The 20542-nt window shown below is 34.8% G+C and overlaps 1 protein-coding gene across 3 annotated transcripts; it reads right to left on the bottom strand.

Moving 5' to 3' along the window:
• Window positions 1-229: 229 nt before the first annotated feature.
• LOC139120561 (exocyst complex component 4-like) lies at window positions 230-20540 on the bottom strand. Of its 3 annotated transcripts, none has more exons than XM_070685037.1 (26): window positions 20457-20540; window positions 20271-20311; window positions 18967-19055; window positions 18440-18641; window positions 17532-17620; window positions 17058-17134; window positions 16564-16774; window positions 15751-15899; window positions 15402-15472; window positions 15058-15196; window positions 14043-14108; window positions 10856-10933; window positions 10267-10355; window positions 9433-9568; window positions 8733-8869; window positions 8115-8218; window positions 7807-7880; window positions 7201-7339; window positions 6461-6639; window positions 5974-6081; window positions 5488-5574; window positions 4550-4696; window positions 3758-3876; window positions 3229-3324; window positions 2854-2965; window positions 230-2284 (listed from the first exon to the last, which is right to left on the bottom strand). In XM_070685037.1, the coding sequence occupies exons 1-26, from the start codon at window positions 20508-20510 to the stop codon at window positions 2120-2122; spliced, it is 2958 nt and encodes a 985-aa protein (XP_070541138.1). In that variant the 5' UTR covers window positions 20511-20540; the 3' UTR covers window positions 230-2119. The 3 variants fall into 3 exon arrangements, with proteins under 3 accessions (XP_070541138.1, XP_070541139.1, XP_070541140.1); XM_070685038.1 differs by having other exon boundaries at window positions 14091-14108; XM_070685039.1 differs by lacking the exon at window positions 14043-14108.
• Window positions 20541-20542: the final 2 nt, after the last annotated feature.

Here is a 20542-nt window from a genome sequence, read left to right as displayed (position 1 = left end):
CAACATGCCTTCAATTTATCAAGTTTTATTATATTGCAAAAATCCAAAACCAAAGGTTTTGCTCAGTGACACACGTAAAATGCCAAATCTGGCATACCTACACGGTATCTTATCTGTACTAGACAACCGACAAAGCATGCATACTGCAGGCCTAACAAATCAGATTGATGTCTTCTCAAGTTGCAAACATTGTCGATATTATTAAAAAAAATTGACACAAAGCAAAATATGAGCTTGACATATTTTATTGCACGCAATTGCACATACTTTGGCAATACACCTCAGCACTTGCTACTATAAGAGAAAGGGACTTAGGAAATGAGAAGTGGAAGGAGCTATTTGACACTACTTTATTTACATAGATTTCTTCAGCAACTGAAGTATATATCTTTAATATATCCAGGTATATGTGATATTTTCAGATCTTTTTATCATTCATGTATTTTTTCCACCACTGGTTTGGTATACAGGTATATAAGGTATCATGAAATTTGTTTCACAGGAGGGTACGTCTTCCAGATTTCCAGGTGTTTGGCAAAAGCATTTATAGAGTTTCCTTTGAATAGAAAAGAACAGCATTTTTCAAGTTTTGAGGCATTACAAACGGCTTTCAAATTACAACATCACATATGATCTCCTTTATCAACATGCACTGTTGACTTTGGACTGGAAGATCTGTCACTCAAGGGAGCTGTTTACAGCGCCCTCTAGCAACAGATCTGCCAGTCTATAGCAGTAGGGGCAGAAATAAAACAAATACTGCATTTTAAAAACAATAACAGAGAGAAATTGTACACTTATGTACTTTGAAAATTGGTGGCCATATTTTTCATATCTGACAGAAATTATCATGGAAACTTTCTAATGCCAAATATCACAATACGTTGAAAATTTACAGAGAGAGAGGCAGTATATGGTTCATATCTGTGTGTTCACAGATTGGTTGATGGTTGTGGACACAATTCATGTGCTTTGGCAATGAATGATGCCCCACAGATGTGTCTTTGGATTCAAAGCCAATGCTTCACATGACATAAAGATTAACAGAATTTAAAAACAATTGTCCTTTGGATGGCCATCGATATATGCCATATTTTATCCCTAAAAACATTGAGTCATCAAGTGTTTAAATTTAAAGATACATGATTCATAATGACGATGTCAATGTTCATGAAATTACTGCAAGTCATTAACTGAGCAATTCCTAATCAGTATAGATTTTCATTTAACAAATTAAGCTGAACAGTTCCATCTACAGTGAAAAACATCTCCGAATTGATGTCTAGCTGGCATTAAATTCTAGCACAAATGCTGATATACTTGCCAGATCTTTCAGCCTGTAGGGTGCTTTGTTTCAGACTGGTCTTTCATCAGAGGTACTTTGGTGCATGGGGCAGAGTAATGTGTATGACAATGCATACACTTGCTTTTAACAGAATGCATGCTAGCAATCAGTTACTAGGATATGCCGTACATAAACACTTAAACAACAAATCATATGACATAATGTCCCACTGATTATTACAGTATTCATGTTTTCTACTGAACAATGTACTTCAGGCAGATTTATGTATAGCAAAACTTGACTTCAGGTTATTTCTCAAAGTGAAATTTTGAGGTCAACGGTCCAATATGGCTGACAACACTCTCTTCACTACAACTCTTGACATTACGTTCTCATTTTTACACAAATTCCAGAAGACAAAAAGGCAATATAAAGTGGCAACACCAAATGGTTGCTAATACTTCTCAGAGATGTAACTACTAGCTTTAGTCATTTCTTTCAAAGGTGGGAATGGTGATTTCACATCACTCCAGAATGCAGTAGTCAAGGGAATTCATGATTTCACACCATTCTACAGTACAGCTAGTTTTCTATATACTTGCATGTCTTAATACTTGTCAAGGATCTGTGTTGTTATCAATATATTTCTTTTCACTATACCTAACCTCTGTAATACTAGTAAAGTTGTATATCATTCCTCCTGCACCAATGCATTCTGGGAGCAAACAAGTAATAAAAAATGTTTATAAAGCATCTTTGGGTGATAATAAAAAACAAACTTTGAAAAAAATTATACGCTTTCTTCAATGTACATAAAAAAACCTGCTTGTAACTTCAAATTCCATTTGCTTGCTTCATGATTTCTCGAAGTCTCTGTTCTCGCTTTGTCAACAATTTTTGACTGGTTCCTGCACGGCTTCTATGTTGTAATTTGAGTAAAAACAGATACTGAAGCTCATCGAATGCTGGACCCTGACCAACAATTTTGTCCAAGATCTCCTGCAAAACAATTAGAAAATATGTTGAATAATATGTGTAAATATCTGTAGCATGAAGCAATTCTCTATTTGAACTTGAGAGTATACTGTATAATTCTGCAGAGCACTTTTCAAAAAAATTATTCTTGCTGTTCATTACATGTTAATAGAAGTAACCATAAGGAATGACTTGTTGTCGTGAGATGTTTTGAAACAGTAATTCAATATTGTTATAGCTTGTGGCCATATCTACCAATGGATAGTTGTGACTCTTGTTTCATCACCAATGAGCATGGAGGGTGCTTCCTGCACTTGTTACGTCTTACAGCTACATGTAGTCTAGGCCTTAGTTTACTAAGAAACTGACTGTCAACATTAGACACAGTGATTCAGATTTTGTAAAATGGTTCCCAGGTACAATTTTGGATGACTTTTAAAGTATGCCTTCATATATTCAATCTTTTCATTCTCTATTAAGAAAATCTTAAAACACAATGTCAAACAGTGAGGAATAAGCAATCACCAATCAAGTGGTGTGAGAGTGAAAATAGAAAGAGACACACTGTAAAAATGACATTCCATGATACGTACATCAGCATCAATATCTAGGAGTTCATAGTACTGCCGTGCATTGTCCAAGTCAGCTTCTCTGGACATGGTTATGTTAGTTAGATTCTGTTGGATGCTGAAAATGTTACGACACCTGCAATGCCAACAGAAAATATAGTAATTGTAGTCAACAAACTTTTGAATACTTTCAAAGGAGTATAAAATTTCCAAGCATCTAAGACATTCTGCTAAAAATAATTCAAAAGACATTCAAACATATCATTCTGTTTTGAAGACTAAGGTGTGTATCTCTTTAAGTGCTTATACAACAAATGAATTAGTTTTGTGCAAATCAATCACCCTGTAACCTTGACTACGATTTCTGTTGGATGACTGGTGAGCTGTGAAGATACTTACATTTTCTTGATACCGTATTCATTCATTCTCTTGATGTACTGAGCACCATTGACAAGGATAGAAGCTATGAGATGACCAATTCCTTCAAGAATATATCTGGAAAACATAATTTAGAATTTTGTGAATTGCATACATGTGTCAATATAAATCAATCAGTGAATTATTTTTCTATTGAGAAACATTGATCATCACAAATACAACAGATTGATGCAGTTGTTTTAATAATGAAGTCCAGAGGCTGAACAATTCATAATTTCTTAATTTTGATAAAATTCTGCATAAAGATGACTGAGATTTCACTTATAGAAAACATTGAATTGCACTCAAAATGACAAAAATGTGCAATATTTGTGAGAAATCAGAAATTTAACACTAGAGAGAAGTTAAATAAAGACTGCGTGCATGCAACACTGATGTAATAATATTTGGGTGTTTGATGACTTCATCTCGGCAATGTAGATAAAGTCATGGTATCCTGCCCACTGTAGTATCTTTGCATTTTACAAACTATTCTATGTGGTCAACATACTTAAATTTATGCTGCTGTAGGCTGATACTGAGTGCCTCTTCTATGGCTACCAAATCCTTGTTCATTTTCAAAGTGTTGCTGTCTGGATCGGATATGTCCGTAGTTGATGAGAAAGAAGTCTGTAATTGGGTTGGAGAAAAATACATATTGATTACTTTTCCCATAACTTTATCTTCTAATAAAATACGCAATCAGAGAATTTCTACAAAAATATTTCTGCTTGATATACATCATGCCTTTCTTTTAAAGGAATGTATTGGGTGTGATAAGATGTGTAATCTTCATACGATGTTATGTATGACACCATAAAGCAAATACTGGCGCACACTTTTGACTGTTTTACTCCAGAGACTGTTTAACTCTGTGGCATCCCTGTAAGGCAGGTATATGCCTCGAAAAAAACTCTAACTTTTGCTTAAACTTGTTTTCATAATGAAACTTTCGACAATCTCTTTCAAAAGCAAAAGCAGCGGTCACAATGCAAAGTTTGTTACAAGAGAAACAAAATTGCCGTATATTTACCAATATTTGAAATTCAAAATAGCAATCATCTCTGTATGAACTCAATGGGGAAAAATGAAATTTTTGATTTTTGAAAAACTCAGACATTAAGAAGTTTTCCTATCCTAAGAGCTTTAAAGTGAGCCCCCACAAGTGTTAGACTAGAAATGTTGATAAATCTGAGAGTCTGAATATCTGTACACAAGGCATATTCTACCTTAGCCATCTACACCTTGCTAAAGCTGCAATGTTTTTAAAATCTCTCAGAGTCTGGACTGCTACTGTACTCACCTGCATGAGAATTGGCATCAGGAAGTAGAAACAGTGGACTCTGATCTCCAGATGTAAAACCAACAAACAGGTCTCCGCCATGTCTTGGAACTCCTTAGCCAGGGTAACCAGTGAGTTCAAGGAGGATTCTGGTAGTACAGGAATATCCTGAAACAAGAAATGATCCATGAAGGTATAACTACTTTCCATGAAAAGAAGCATTCAGAGAATGTCAACACTCAAAAGCTTTGCTCGACAAATGTAAAAATATTCATGTTGATGGTAGAAAACACCTCCCTCTTGTTTCATTTCACATAATGATATCAAACTGATATAAAGCTGTTTTCAGCTTACACTTTGAAACAATATTGTGGTCAAGGAAACCCATGACAAATATGGCTGTCCCATGTCAATGAGTTGGGAGCTGAGTAACATTTCGAAATTAAGAGCCTAGAAGCAAAGCACTGGTATGTTGATTTCAAGAGGCTTGCAGATCCATTTACCTTCATATATGTATGCATGTAGACAGAGTGTTGATTAACACTTGATAACAAGCCCAGCATGAGTGGCTGAGAAAATACACTTGTAACTTGTACTTAACCCTATGAGTGCCAACGTCAATTTTTGTCGCCTTTATAAAATATATCCTAGTCGATTTTTTTCAGAATTTTACCAAAATTTTGATAAAAAACTGTAGCCAATGAAATATGATGTCAATTTTGTCCAAAATCATTAAAAGACTCACAGAAAAATTCATAAAAATTAGTAAAATGTTGCACTAAACTTTTGGTGGGAAAATTACAGCCCTCAAAGGGTTAACTTACTGTGAGTAAACAACTCTTTGGATGAAATATGAATCAACCTATCAAAGAATCATTCTAATGCCAGGTCTGGTGACATAATTCAAGAATGAGAAACAAAATGGCAAGAAACAAAGCTTGGTATGAAAGATAACTTACACTTGGTCTGTTTTCTATCGCCATGATTACAGCAGGGGAGTTAGACAGTTGTGATGCCAGACTTTGAACTTTGCCTGTGAACCATTCCTGTAAATCCAAGATATCAGATTTTATCAATGATGTGGCAATCTTACTCTTCTTCATTATCAATAAAATTTTGATAGGTACAGAATTTTGTAGAATATCCTCTCAGATAGTTATGAACACTTGTTCATATACATTTAATAGTCGGTGATCTGAAATTTCACTTGTCTGGTTATGTCACCAAGAAATTGGCAAAATCATCCTTAAAACATTAAAAGGTAAATATAATAATAGAATATAATAAATCAACATCAGAAATGTTTTGGACTTCAATTTTATTATTTTGGCACAACATAAACCTGGTTTGATATTCAATGCAAATCCTGTCATTTTCCAGTTACAGCAGCTATCAGAAGGGGTATAACACCAGCTACATGATGTGGCAGTAATATTCATACTCACAAGACTTTCATGAAGATTTGCCAATGATTTCAAATCATTCACATCCAGTAACACCTCATGTTTTGGAATGACTTTGTCGCCTAGGTTACCAATCAGCAGTTCCGATTCCTAAACATAAGTCACACAATATTGTTAGTAACAATCCAGCTCAAAAACAACCGTAACATCTGTATTTAACAATGGGTCTATTAAATAAAAGTCTAATTTTTCTGGATACTCAACATATTTGAATGAATTTAGAATTTGGTTCTAGAATGGCTACTGTTTCCAGTCCATGTAAAAATGACAATTTTTGTGTAAAGTAAAGCAGTCCTGGGAGCCGAGTCTCAGAAATATGGTCTTCCAATATCTGATATCAAATACAAAGAGGGCATTGCTGCAAGGAATGTGTGACAACTTCAAACACTATTGTTGTAGCATTGTTTAAGTCATGAACTTATTTACTGTATCGGGATTGAGGATGGTATGATATCATCTGATACTCTACCTTGGTATTTCTGGCTCTGATTTCATCCACACTTTCCACTTCAATCTCTGCATTTTCTTTCCTGTGATTTTGCAGATTGATCCAGTTGGGCAGTGATCTCAGTAATCGCGATATATCTTCATCTTTGGCCCATGTGGCACTGATGATCCTCTTGTCTTCAGCTTCAGGCTGTACAATTCCTACAACAAAGATTGCCACAAAATATGTAAAGCCTTGTTTTGACACAGAACTCAGGACAGCCTCTGCCATTTTCTGAATCTTGGTGCATTTTACCATCAACTGACTGATGAAAGTTACTGGAGTCTTGCTTACAAAATGTACAAGTTTTGGAGAAATTAAAAAGCTTGATGAATTCCTATGATTTGCAGAATTTTCTCATAGCAGTGAATGTCATAGAAAATGTGTGTTTACAGGTAAATAAAAATTTCTGCTTCACATTAGTATGACAAAGTTGTAATACAATCCAGCAAAAATCTGTGCAATTTTGATCTGTGCAATGTCAATATCGTAAAGAAAATAGTTTACTCAAACTATTGTTGTAAGAATAGGGTCTCTGATGTTTCGTGAACCTCTAACTTACATATGCCTATATTACATTCTTGCACTGACTTTACCTTTAGTGAGAAAATTTATTTTATATCATGAAAATAAAGGCATGTCTCTACTTCAACCTCAAAAAATAACATCTAAATTTACACTGTCAAAATGCTATATTTTCAATGGCAAGTGTAGCTGCATACCTCTGTAAGCATTATGGCAGATATCTTTGTATCCCTGTAACACCTTGCATATCATTGCTAGGAACTGGTCAGCATACGCTGGCAACGATTTCATTAATTCTCTCAACTCACTCACAGCTTTCTCCACTGTAATGGTGCTCTGGAGGCAAGAAAACAAAACAGAAAGTAAAACTTAGTGCCCCAACTATGCAGTTGTAGTAAAATTATATCAGATCTACAGCATTTTACAACAATTCATATCCAGATTTTAAGTCGCTATGAATGCGCAGTTTTTTCTTTGACATCTATTTTTATAGAATCATGATTTTCAATACCATTAATGTTTTTTAGAAATCAAGAGTTGTCACACAAACTGCTCTAGTAAATATAATTATGATTTCTGTTATTTGGTCTGAAGCACAGGTTCTTTTGTGAAACTCATATTGAAAGAAATTCACATCTGAACATTCTCGCAATGTTCTGAATACTACAGTAATTATCATTATCAATTCCTGCAACTCCAAATTTTTCTGTGTTCAAGTTTTAACATTTTCACTGGCTTCAAACAAGCTAAATAAATTCTACATCAGATTGGCTACTAATGAAGACCTGTCATAATCTTCTTACCTGCAGCAGTGGTTTAGAGACACCAAGCATTTTCTGAGTAGAAGCGTCTATCAAACTTTTCAGTCCATCACCACCTGTGCATATGAAAACAAGTTAATGAGCTCAATATGCGATATTGAGATTGTTGGTATTGGTGTTATCAATAGACAAAGTTTGAAAAAGACTACCTCTTTCATCATAAACACAGCCTACTTCTAAAATAGTATTTTTATAAAGTACTCATTTCTCAGTATGGTCCACACATACTGTCAACAACACAGATCTATCATCACAATGTGTCAAATTACACTTCAGTGACGTCAACCTACCTTTGGTTACAAGCTCAATTTTGGAGTTGATTTCACAGTGGACTTGTCCTAGAAATATGTCTTTGATAAAATCCGATATGAAACCATGTAAAGTGCAATGAGACCTATAAACACAGAAACATTTTTGTTGTGGTGATTACAAGATAGCATTAGCTTCGCTTATTTTTCTTTTTCTCAATCTCTTTTAGTTTATCCCTTCCTCTTGTCTATTCCATGACTGTTTCATCAGTTTCTTTTTCTTTTGTTTGTCCTTGTCTTCTTATCAATCTATATATCTGTCTCCTTGTCCCTTCTATCAAAAGTATAACATTGAGTAAGAACACAATATACACCATCAACTTCATGGAACTATTGTGATTGAGTCTTAATGTTATTTGGAATGAGGAATGATGAGACAGTTGCAGAAGAGAAAGATAAGAAATATCAGGTGAGCTAGTTTCATCAACATGCCTGCCAATGAGCAATCAACTAGACTAGAATGACCAGTAAGCTAGAGGCAAACTGGCGTGGTAGCCTGCAATCTGCCAAGCACAGAGGTAACCAATACAATGCATATTTGATTGACATTTGAAATAGTTACTACCATTGGGTATTTCATATTGCATTACTATCACTTACCCTTGGATGCATCCAGTGTTGACTTCAATTTCTCTGATAAACAGTCTCAGAGTATTGAAAATTTCAGTGATGTTTTTAGCCGACGGGTCACAGACATATCTGGGTTCATCTATGTCCTTCTCTTGATTCTCAGTGTCCTGTCAACAACAAATGGTGACAATGTTTTAACATTTGAAGCAATAGTGAACACAGTACATGGGACTGGCATGTTGAGACACTGACTCTTCTAATTATTGTATATGCACAGATATCACTGACATGTATTATTTATTGGATCTGGTTTTAGGGAGAAATAAAGTGACATTTCTAATTTGTTTGTAGTTTGATAAATACCAGGTAATAAATGTACATATTGAACTTCCTCCAATCTAAAACAAAGGGTGAGCATTCAGAACAGTGGGTGACATGAAATGCACAAAGGTTGTCCATATCAGACTAACCAATGGACTGACAATTGCAATCAAACCTCTTAAACATTAACTTTGACCTTTACTCTATCCTGCAATGGATGTGTCAAAACTACTGCCGGCTGGGTCTCCTGTTTTCAATGCTTACCACACCAAATACTCCCATGAGATATCGGTTGATTCAATTCAAGACATATTTCAAACTTGAAGTTTTCATAAAACCTATTAAAACCTAGGACAGCAGCAGCTTACAGGTGTCAACGACCTTTGAAGTGGCTGAAAGATGTACTCACCAATCCATAAAATCCAGGCTGTTTCTGTTCTCTGAGGTAATTGTTCATACTAATGGCGTGTGATGACTGTTCAAATTTAAATAGTGACATTTTGGGTCTGTTTGGTCTTCGTTTGGAAAAGTATGAACCAATATCGCTGTATGAATGAATGATAAAAGTGGTACACAACTTGTAATTTCAGGTAAGAAGCTGGCATTTCATATTATGGATATAATGATCTAGCACATTATTGCGAGAAATGTGGAACAATAAAGTAATCATTCGACAGCTGGGGTGATATTGCAATTGAATTTGCCACAAAACTATCTTGTCAGACTTTCATTGATGTCAGTATAGCCTGCACGTTAGTGGACACCGGGGGCGCTGTTCTGGTTGCCTTCATTGCCTCAGTTCCTTTCAATAATATCCAAGGTATGCTGAAGCCAACAGAAATTACTGAAAACAACATTACTGTTACGTAATAATCCAAAACAAATTGGGAGCAACCTGTAATACAGTTGAAAGAATCAGCACATCTCACACAGACAAACAGAAACATACAAACTTACAGGCATCCAGGCAGACAACGGACACACTACACAATGATTCCACACATATTCTAAGGTGCTCATAAAAGTGTGTGAGAGTCAAAACCAAATATCTTTTTCTGTATCAAATTTCAATATTTGTTAAAGCAGTACTACATCTCAAAAATTATCTTAACTAACTTCAACATATCTAACAAATGATGTCTATTGTACTGTTATTTTGAAAATCTGACCACTTCATTAACAAAAACTTGACATCAAAATCTAAAAGAACAGGTATCTGTGCAAACAGAAAGATTACACCTACGTGGTTGTGTTGCTGAATGTCGTTGGAGTTTCTTGTTTTGTTGTCGTAGTGTTCTGCACATCCAAGTAATCTCCAAGCAACATTTGTAACTGAAACACAACAATGTTTGAGTGATTTTACAGATTATTGCCAAGGTGTGTTGCTGTTAGCTTCAAATCTGGTAAAACGTACTACAACATTTCTCTGGTGAATCTGCATCGTGCTGTTGAAATCTCAATTGCATCAATCCATAAAAGGAAGGACCACACTAAGAGCACTACTGAAGGTAACTGGACACCCTCTCATTGAAATGAAATTAATGTTTGTTGTTTTTTTTATCAAATGATCTACAGAACACTGCTGAAGGGTGACGACAGATCCTGTACATTTTACAAAGTCCTCATCACTTGCTGTCTTTTTGAACTTTTCTTCATGATGGCTAGTGAACAGAAAGGATACCATTGAACACAGTAAAAAGTAAACTCTGGAAAAATGTCTAACAGCTCTTGTTCCACAGTTAATGCATTCCTATGATTGAAATCACATTCAAGAAAGAAAAATTTGGTTTTTTTTAACTTGGATCTGAAGCACAGCATAGAGGGTGACTTACAGCTGCCTGTATGTTGGACCACACTTCCTGCATGTCGTACAATTCAAATTCAGTATTTGGTACTTGTGAGGCTGAATTCTGCAGAAAAAAAAATATTCACAAACAGAAGGAGAACAATTCAGTACAAGTAATTACATTGTACAGAGGTTCTTACACTAGGATATTCTAGAACAGCTTGTGCACAGACTACTTGCATTGATATTTGTTACTAAAAAGCTTGACAAATTTTAACTTTAGGTGTGACTGCACTCAATTACACTATTTTCTATTTTATTCTGAGTTTTTTTAAATTCTGTTTCATTCTATTTTATCCTGAGTTATAATATATTTACACTCCAAAGGATGATGTATGAAACACTATTGTTTTGTTTGCTGGCAAGTCTGAAGAAGACGGAGCCCACTCTACGCTGCAGTGCAATTCAATGTCATCCTAGGGGGTATGTTTGTATTTATTCATCATGGAAGACACCCTAAGACAGCACTGATAGCTACCATTACTGCCATTTGGCTGTAGAACAATTCAATGTCATCCTAGGGGGTATGTTTGTATTTATTCATCACAGAAGGCACCCTAAGACAGCACTGATAGCTACTATTACTGACACGTGGCCCAGTATTCATCAAGGACTAGCATTCATCTATATTTGAGCGGTTAATCTGCTTATTTCTATGTGAGCTTCCATAGACTACACATTAAATTCTTTGGAAAACTGTGTTATTTGTTTTTAACAATATGTAGACACTGATTATTAAAGTAAAGAATTAACATCAAGTTGAAGCTCTCATAACTTTTGTTAATTAGCTTCATGGAATGATGATGGATTATTTAGAAGGACAAATGCTGCCATGTGGTGACTGTACAAAAACAAACATCACTTGGCACATAGCAAAATGTTTACAAACACTACATTTTCAATACATTCACATGAATTACGATTCTTACTCTTATTATTTTATTATATCATGACTGCAACAAAATACAAATTTTAATGCTGTTAGTTTTGCACACAATTGTTTTGGATTAATTTGCAGTGTTTGGTTACTGAAAGCTGATATTTGCAGAGGTTGCAGTTACTGTTTGCAGTGTCAGACATATACATAGAATTTGCATTTATTGAAATTATTTTTAGAAAAGATTGGATGTACTGGGGAAAACTGTATATATGAGACCGATATACGAAAATTATTTGCGGCATAATTTGTTTACTAGGCTTGATATTTGAACACTTGAAGCCCACTCTTTTTAGTGGAACAAATGTTTCTTTTTAGGAGTTACTTGAATTCGAGAATTATAATAGCAGCAAATAACATGATTTTTGTCTGGCAGTACATCCAAACTTTGGTAGATCCATAGTGCTGTGCATAAGCATGCATATTAGTGACATTTTAGTGTTGAGTATTTAGCATTAGGTCATACCAAACTCAGTGTTCTCCACAACTTCAAAACTTCAAAAACAGATGGCATTTTTAACATAATAATCCAAAATTTACATATCCCATTGTCATACAAATGATCTTTATATGAATAGGCTGCCACCAAAGGTAAAAGCTGGCCCATCATTGTAGATCCCCTTGTGGAGAACCCTGCACACTGCATGCTTGTCAATGGTAGCAAGTCTCTAGGTAGGGAGGATAAAGGGTATTTCATGACATGCTGGTGAGATCTACACAGCTACTACAGATATAACCTATGCAGGGAATGTAGGAATCATGCTGCCAGCATTCAATATGTGTCTACTGATTGCGTTTCATGACACAGTTTGTTAAAAATCACAAATCTAGAATTTGTCAGAACAGGTACTGCGAGTATAAATACTACCAAAAACTTTCAGGGCAACTGAATGTTTCTCTAATTACCGATCATACCTAGCAAGCTGTTCATGCTGATAACAACATTGGACATTTACTGCATGTTAAAAACAGGAGTTTCTTTGACAACTAATAACCATCCAGTTTGTCATGTTGATGAAAAACTAGTAATTTTTGAAAAGTTTGTACAATATATAATGACACTAATAAGCCCCATAATTAATATATACGCATTATTTCATTATAAAGAACATCGATAGTTTTGTTTAGTTGATGTGATAAACAGCATTTGATAATACTTAACTCAAGACTACCAAAAATACTAATTTCTGCAGAACAAAACTACTGGTAACACTAATTTCTGACAGAGGAAAGGCAGTACATGTATTTAACAGTACATACTGAACCATTGACTACTTTCACCAAATCACTACCTTTTTTGTTAAGTAACTTGTGCAAGGATGAATGATGCTAATAAGTCTAAATTTTGCCACCAATCATGGATTTTGATCACTTTTTGTTGTAAATAGAAGAAATTCTATTCCTAGTCATATTTTCTCTTTCACGTAATACATCATTATTTTACCAATGTTAACATCGCTGAAGCTTAGCTGGCAATCAGTTTTATTGCTGTACCCTGTAGTCATTAATTAGCAGCTTTGGCCAAGACCTGTGTTCTAGGTCTATATGAAATTTTGCAAAATCCGTAACTATACCCTGTAGTCATTAATTAGCAGCTTTGGCCAAGACCTGTGTTCTAGGTCTATATGAAATTTTGCAAAATCCGTAACTATTCAGTTACGGATAATTCTAAGTGATTTCTGAGAAATGAATATGACCTCAGCAGCTGCTCTGAAAGCTTTATGATATTTCATGACACTGACAGGAGAAGAATAAAGTAGTTCAGACAGGACTGCAAGGAATCTGAAAATGACTGACAAGCAAGGAAGAACATAGGTAAGTTGGTAGAACCTGTCAGAGAAAAAAGTGAAAGTTAGGTGTGAGTGATAGCGCCCCCACCGACAGAGAAGACACCATTCAGTACATAATCCTGACTTACTATTACACATTGCCACTCAGTTACTAACATGATAATTAGAAATAAAAAACTCTGACTCTCCAGATTCTGCAAAACAAGCAAAGCTTTCCGGTATTATCAAAAGCATTTGGGTAAATTTTTTTGAATTTATAATAGTGTCCTTCAGATGGTGTTATTTCAACAAAGAAATAGATGTTTGCTTAATAGTGTTGATGTTTTTCTGTAACATAGCAATTTATCTTTTCTAGGATGATTGATCATAAAAACAGAATGTGGCAACTTTGCTTAGTTGAGTAATCTGGAGAAAGAGTTTGCTCAAGTTCCTCTCTTTCATGTCACCTGATTGGCCAATTGGTGTTTGTTTGTTGATTGGCATGCACCTCTTACCTCCTCTGATGATCTCCTCTGTAAAAAGGACAGGTAGCATGGGACAAAATTAAGGGTAGTGTCATGATAGTTGTTAAAATGAAGTTGATTCGGAAATGCTAACCTTTAAATGCTTATGAGTAAATGAGATTATATACAAATACAGGAACTGAGGCAGAAAATTCCTCACTTAATCCTTCAACCATATGATTTTGTTACATCTTTTCATAGGAGGCAGAAGGGTTAGGAATTTTTGATTGAAAATTTATTGTTTATACCTTGGTATTGAAGATATAAACTTAGATAGGATTTGACATTAATAATGTTAAAATGTGAGTTGTTACCTATAAAAATGTTAAGAGATGGACAACTGGTGAGATGATATGGAAATAAACAGCAAGACCTGTGTGTCCTCTAAGCCAATTTGACATGGTACTGACTCAAGACAGCGTTCTTTTACTCAAAAAAATTTCAACATCTGGCATGTATCAATATATGGCTGACTTTAAAAATGTCCAGAAATTCCAAAATGAATCACAAGAATTCAGAGAACTGTTATAAAATATTCAAATTAAGGGTCACACTTACAAAGACATGTACAAGATTCAGGACAGAAATAATGCAACACGTTTACACTCACAACATGAAAAAGTCTGCTCATACTTGAGTTACTGAAATACTTTAAACACTGATACAAAGATGTTATCTGAAGTACATTCTTTGAATGATTACAGAATTATAGACAAAAGTATTTGGTACACCATAAAGTATATACAAAAAATCTTGCTATACCATTTTTATCTTCCTGATTGTCTTAACAAGAATCTCTATGACTGCAATATTATATTCTTGAAAGAAAGCTGCAACGTTATTGTTGACAATGAATCACAGCAAGTGTTGTGACTTAGTATACACCATCACCCTGTGACAGAAATGATGTGATAACAGAACTCACTTGAAAAGATTGGGTGGATGGGTTGTTACATACCTTAATTCTCTTCAGTGCCGTCAATGTCAACATATGTGCAACAGCAACACATCTGAACTTCTCAAACAACACTTCTAGCAACTCCAGTAATAGCTTTGGTCTGTCTTGTTTGGGTACTGGCTCTCCTCTCTGATTAACACTGTTGCAAGAATACAAACATTATTTCCCGAATAAATTTACACATCATGTATATGATTTAACTCTATTTGGCATTGTAGATAAATTTTGTCCATTTCATGAAATAGTTTCATATATTGAAAACACATGTTTCATAAGTGATTACTTATTTTTAACACTTTTTGTATTGACTCATGATGTTGGAAAAGGAGAGTTTGTTGACTTACTGATTGAGAATATCTGTTGTTGTTCTGTCAATGATCTTTGTTAGCTGTGCTTGCATTCTTCGTTTGATGGCCTGTCAAAAATCATCCAAAAAGAAAAAAGTATGACATGGATGGTAAACTTCCAAAATACATAGAATTACGAAAAAGTCTTAAGACATTCACATTATGGAAACTTTTGTTATCATTTATATATATTTGAACAGAAGGTGTGGAAATAACCTGAACCATGAACTTTTCTGTGGCAGTGCCTTTGTGTTGGAGAACAATTTTGGATTTCAAATGACTGAACCAGGAATTCACAGAAAATTTACACAAGTAAAAGTTTTCACAGTGTTTGCAAAGCACTCACCTCAATAGCATCTGGTAGCTTTTTGAGCACATAGAGTGACTCTATCAGAATTGACATGTAATGGACGCTATCTTCCTCTGCGTTGTCATTCAGATCTTCAATAATATGTTTAGGTTCATCATCCAAGTAATCACCAACCACTGGTGTTCCTAAAATCCACGGCAATTGTGGTAAACAAAGAAAGTCAACAAACTAGTGAAATATCAATTTTTTTCTTATTTGCCGACTTTCTGTTCTATGAGACACTGATACAATAACTGTGACAACTCTAGAGGTATTGCTAAACTAATCAAGTACCTAGTTGATTAATACCAATACTTCAAATTTTCTTGCTGGACACAGGCAAGAAGAGAAGAAATAAAACAAATTTGCTAATGGCGTCCATGCACACATAAAATCATGATATCAGCCATTCCACAGTCCAGAATTTGAATTTGACCATCCATTCTTACTTCAGGGACGCAACTGTTAAGAAGTGATTTCATGATTTTCAGATAGGCATAGGCTGACATCATCTTGCATGCAGAAACTTAAAGGCCAGGGACTTGATCCCCGGGATCAAGTTTGTTCTAGTCTGTGAGAGGATGGAGTGTCATAGCTTTTTGTTTTTCATGGAAATTGTAATCCAGTAAGTAAATTTCATTGCAAGACAATCTGACACAGACACAGTTCTTTCAACTGAACATAATCAGGAGTGGCCTTTGCTAAAACTGTAAATAAACCTTTGAACAAATGTTTCATCCATATTCACCAGCACGTCATGATGGTTTATTGGAAGCAGCCGATATTTCAAACTTACAGTACCACACTTACTTGTAATTGATTTTGAGTGTAATCCTTTGACTCCAGCACTGGGTACAGTGACCTGCTCTAGAAGGGTTGGTTTACGTATTGGAGTTGACGACACATCCTTTCTACCAGACCCTCTGTGCGATCCTCCTCGTTTGAAAGTGTTCTTGGTAAATGATGCTGACTTTTCATATAAATGGACATGAAGCTCATCAATCAGTACCTCATGTAGTTGCTAAAAATAAGAAAAGGAGTTTTTGTAAAGTGCAAGTGAAGTATGAATCTTGTCAAAAATACTGATCATTAAAATATTGAAAATATTACAGATGTTTTCTATGCAATATTATACCTGATCAATGATGCGACTTTGATACAATACCAATACACATACTGATGAGTACAGAAAAGATTGGATATGTAGCAGTTGATTAGAATGCCTTCAAACCCTCTTTGTGAATTAGAACACTGTGTGTATTCTAAGATCCGATAAAACTATCATAAATACATTTATTACATACCGCTTGTTTTTTCTGCAAGTCTGCTTTCAGTTCTCTGAGAGCATCAACATCAGACAGACTGTCTTCAAGAGTCTCAACTACAAATGAATTAAAAGTAAAACTTTTCACAATATAAAATGTTAAAACTTGACTCATAATGGCTGCAAAACACACATGGGATAGCAATGGCAGTGACTATGTGAATCACAAGAAACATAAAATTGATACATGTCTATAAGTAGCTGCTTGTGGCTACTGGTCTGTGAGCTATCACACTGCGGATCACAAATACCACAGACATCAAAATCTCTATGGCACTTTACATGGCTGCAATTTAAATCAAGAAACAACAGATTGTCATATTTTCAACCTGTTAAAAAAAATGAAGTTTGGCTTGGAGGTTCACAAATGAAACTCTTGATTGTTTTTGAATTACTATAAATTTGAATTGTTTGACAAAATATGCTGAGAGTAATTCATTGTACACAGACATACCTGCCAGTGTCAGTAGTTCTGTTGCATGAAGATAATGCTTCTTACTCATGTACTCCTCTAACTTTTGAGTGGTCTCTTTTACTTCTTCACTGTAAATTCAAAAACATCAATTCATTATTTGTTACATTATCACTTTGATCATTTATCTCAAATTTGTTAACATAGTGCTTGGCTTGAAAATGATTTTTGACTGTTGCTCAGGATATTCTTGTGAAAGGTTAAAACTGGATAAATATATCACCATACTTTTGTGAAGGTGGAACTTTATACAACAGATATCCATAAAACAACCCAGTCAGTGAAAAAATGCAAGCCAATTGACACTCTGTAATTTCTACTGTAATATTTGGACCACGAAATGTATAATCTGACATTGTTCATCATTATGAACTTTGTAAACTGGTTTAACTGATCAAAACTCAAAAACTTCCCTGCTAGCATGGCGCAGTGTTACTGTCTTTGAAAATCATGCTGTATTGCACTTTTGAAGTATAAGTATTGTGAATTGAGATAGGCATAGATTTTTCTGTTTTATCTAGATCTTAAAGGCCTGTGTCGGCATCAGATTGTCTTGCAAGAAAACTGACATACTAGATTACAATTTCAATGGAAAACAAAAGGCTATGACACTCAATAATCCTCTTACAGACTAGAACAAACTTGATCCCGGGGATCAAGTCCCTGGCCTTTAATCACTTAAAGGTGCCCTTCTAAATCCCTTGCTCTCAAATTTGTGGATGTGTGAAGTGATCATGAACATTTTATCAACCTTTTGTTCTCTATTGAAATTGTTATCAAATAAATAATTTCCTGTTATATGAATCTGATAAATAAAGTTTAAATAGGCAAGCTGAACAAACTTAATGGCTTTGACAGTGACACATGCAGAATTAAATGAACCAACTTACATTTGACGAAGCAGAGCCAACACATGTTTGTGTTCAACTCCTTCTAACCAAAGTTTTCTAATCTCATCCCGCTTGCAATGCAGCAGTGCTTTACAGGATGTCAGGTTTTCTTTCAACGTTGCCAGTTTCTCTCTGGAGTTGGTTATTCGAGCTGATATACCACTGAACGATTGCACTGTCACTTGAAGGTCACTATAATGAGCTGATCAAAAAAATATGAAATTTTACTGATGTTAGTTGGCTACTCTTTACAAAAATTCAACTCAAAGAAGGACAATGGGGACTGCTCATGTATGGTACATGCAAGCAGAGAAGGTGTTTATTCTGTGAATTGTTTAAAGTAACAGAAAATTTTACATTCAATCCAATATGGTCTGCATGGTCTACATGCATCAATGGCTGACTGAATTATTGATTGCATACAGTATACCCGGTAATATTTTCATTTTCCTAATATGGAAAAAAAACAAAATAACATGTAAATATCCACTATGACAGACAAAATTGATGCAGCTAGCATTACTTACCTTCAACTAGTTTGCCAAGCTGTTTATCGAGTTGTTTGTACTCATTTTCTAACTTCCTTTTTTCCACTTCACGCTGAGATAAGTCCTCACTGAAATATTGAAAATGAAATTTTGGCATTTGACCAAATATGTTTCTATTCCAAAATATTCTTCTGAAGACAATGCATACGTTTGATTATTCTCTTTGTACAGAATCTTACAGTAAAATAATTATCTACATACTACATAAATGTAAAACAGAGTCAATTTATTTGCTTCTTCTCGAACTGTGACCATCCCTTGTTGCTTACAGTACTTTATGTGAAATGACTGATTTCAAGAGCAACTGCTTGCAAAATCTTGGAATATATAAAGAAGTAAACACAAAAATATATTTTTCTGTTAACATTCTCAGGAAATAGGGTAGGTTGGTCAGAAACTTTTTTTTTTCATCAGGGTTTAACCCATCACAAAGCAGCAAAATTCAACAAAGTCATGAGTGATTTTTAAAAATGCAGAAAAAAAGTTTAGGTTTGGGCTGTTTAAACAGGATACGTCAGGTAACCGGAAACACCCTTTTATTTTATTTGACAGTATTTTCACACAAAATTGTGACCATTACCTTTTAAAGAGCAGCAATCAAACCCCTTAATGATAATGGTTTGTAAGTCTAAAACAATCCCTTTGCATCTTGTTCAAATTCTATTACATGTTGATCACATAGAATCTGATTGAAAATAACTTTATCATTGTTACCCACCTTAAAAACGATTTCTTAATGTACAAATATATTTATTTAACACTAGACTTAAACTAAACATAACAGGAATTGCAAAACTTTTCTAAGATTGTATTTGATATGCTCTCACTGAGAGACGTCTCCTGATGTAGATGAGGTGGAAAGGTGTGTTGTGCATGTAGTCTAGCTGTTTCATGAAAATTATATTGACAGAGTGGGGAAGCATCATGCCTGCATCCCTATTTTGAATTGCGTGACGTCATGGAGCTTAGCTCCATGGTGATGTCAACAGATCATCATCATCATCAAAATTATACTCCACAACCTTCTCAAGGGTCTTTTCCTTGTGTGTAACACCGGAACAAAACAACTACAGTCTACAGTAGTGACAACTGTACACTCTATACTGTACACTATTTTTTTTCCAAAGTTTTGAAATCAGTATTTATAACAGAAAATATTAAGATATTTCCATAATCTTAAACTTTTCCAGTACTCATTGGTATGCATGATGTAAATAAAATGCGCGAGTTGTCGATATTTCCTCACATCGAACGACACAGACCAATGACAGACGTCCACTTACCTCGCCAATAGCGTTTTGATGACAGCCATCAGTCTTCCGGACTGTGAGGAAAACAATATGAGCGTTAATGCACATCATGTTTTAGCTGAAAATGAGTAAATGTTATTTTTAAAACAAGAAATGTATCGGATCAAAACCTTTATATCGAATGATACTTAAAACCAAGACAAGTTAGAACATAATTACTGGTTCCCTCGGACGACTCCCAGTCTTGCCTCTGTCTCCCATATTGGCAGCCATGATTGTTTTCACCTTTGACCTGAATGATATTA

Source organism: Ptychodera flava, chromosome 20, assembly GCF_041260155.1.
Source record: "Ptychodera flava strain L36383 chromosome 20, AS_Pfla_20210202, whole genome shotgun sequence".
NCBI lineage: Eukaryota > Metazoa > Hemichordata > Enteropneusta > Ptychoderidae > Ptychodera > Ptychodera flava.
This window is presented reverse-complemented; position numbering and strand designations above follow the sequence as displayed.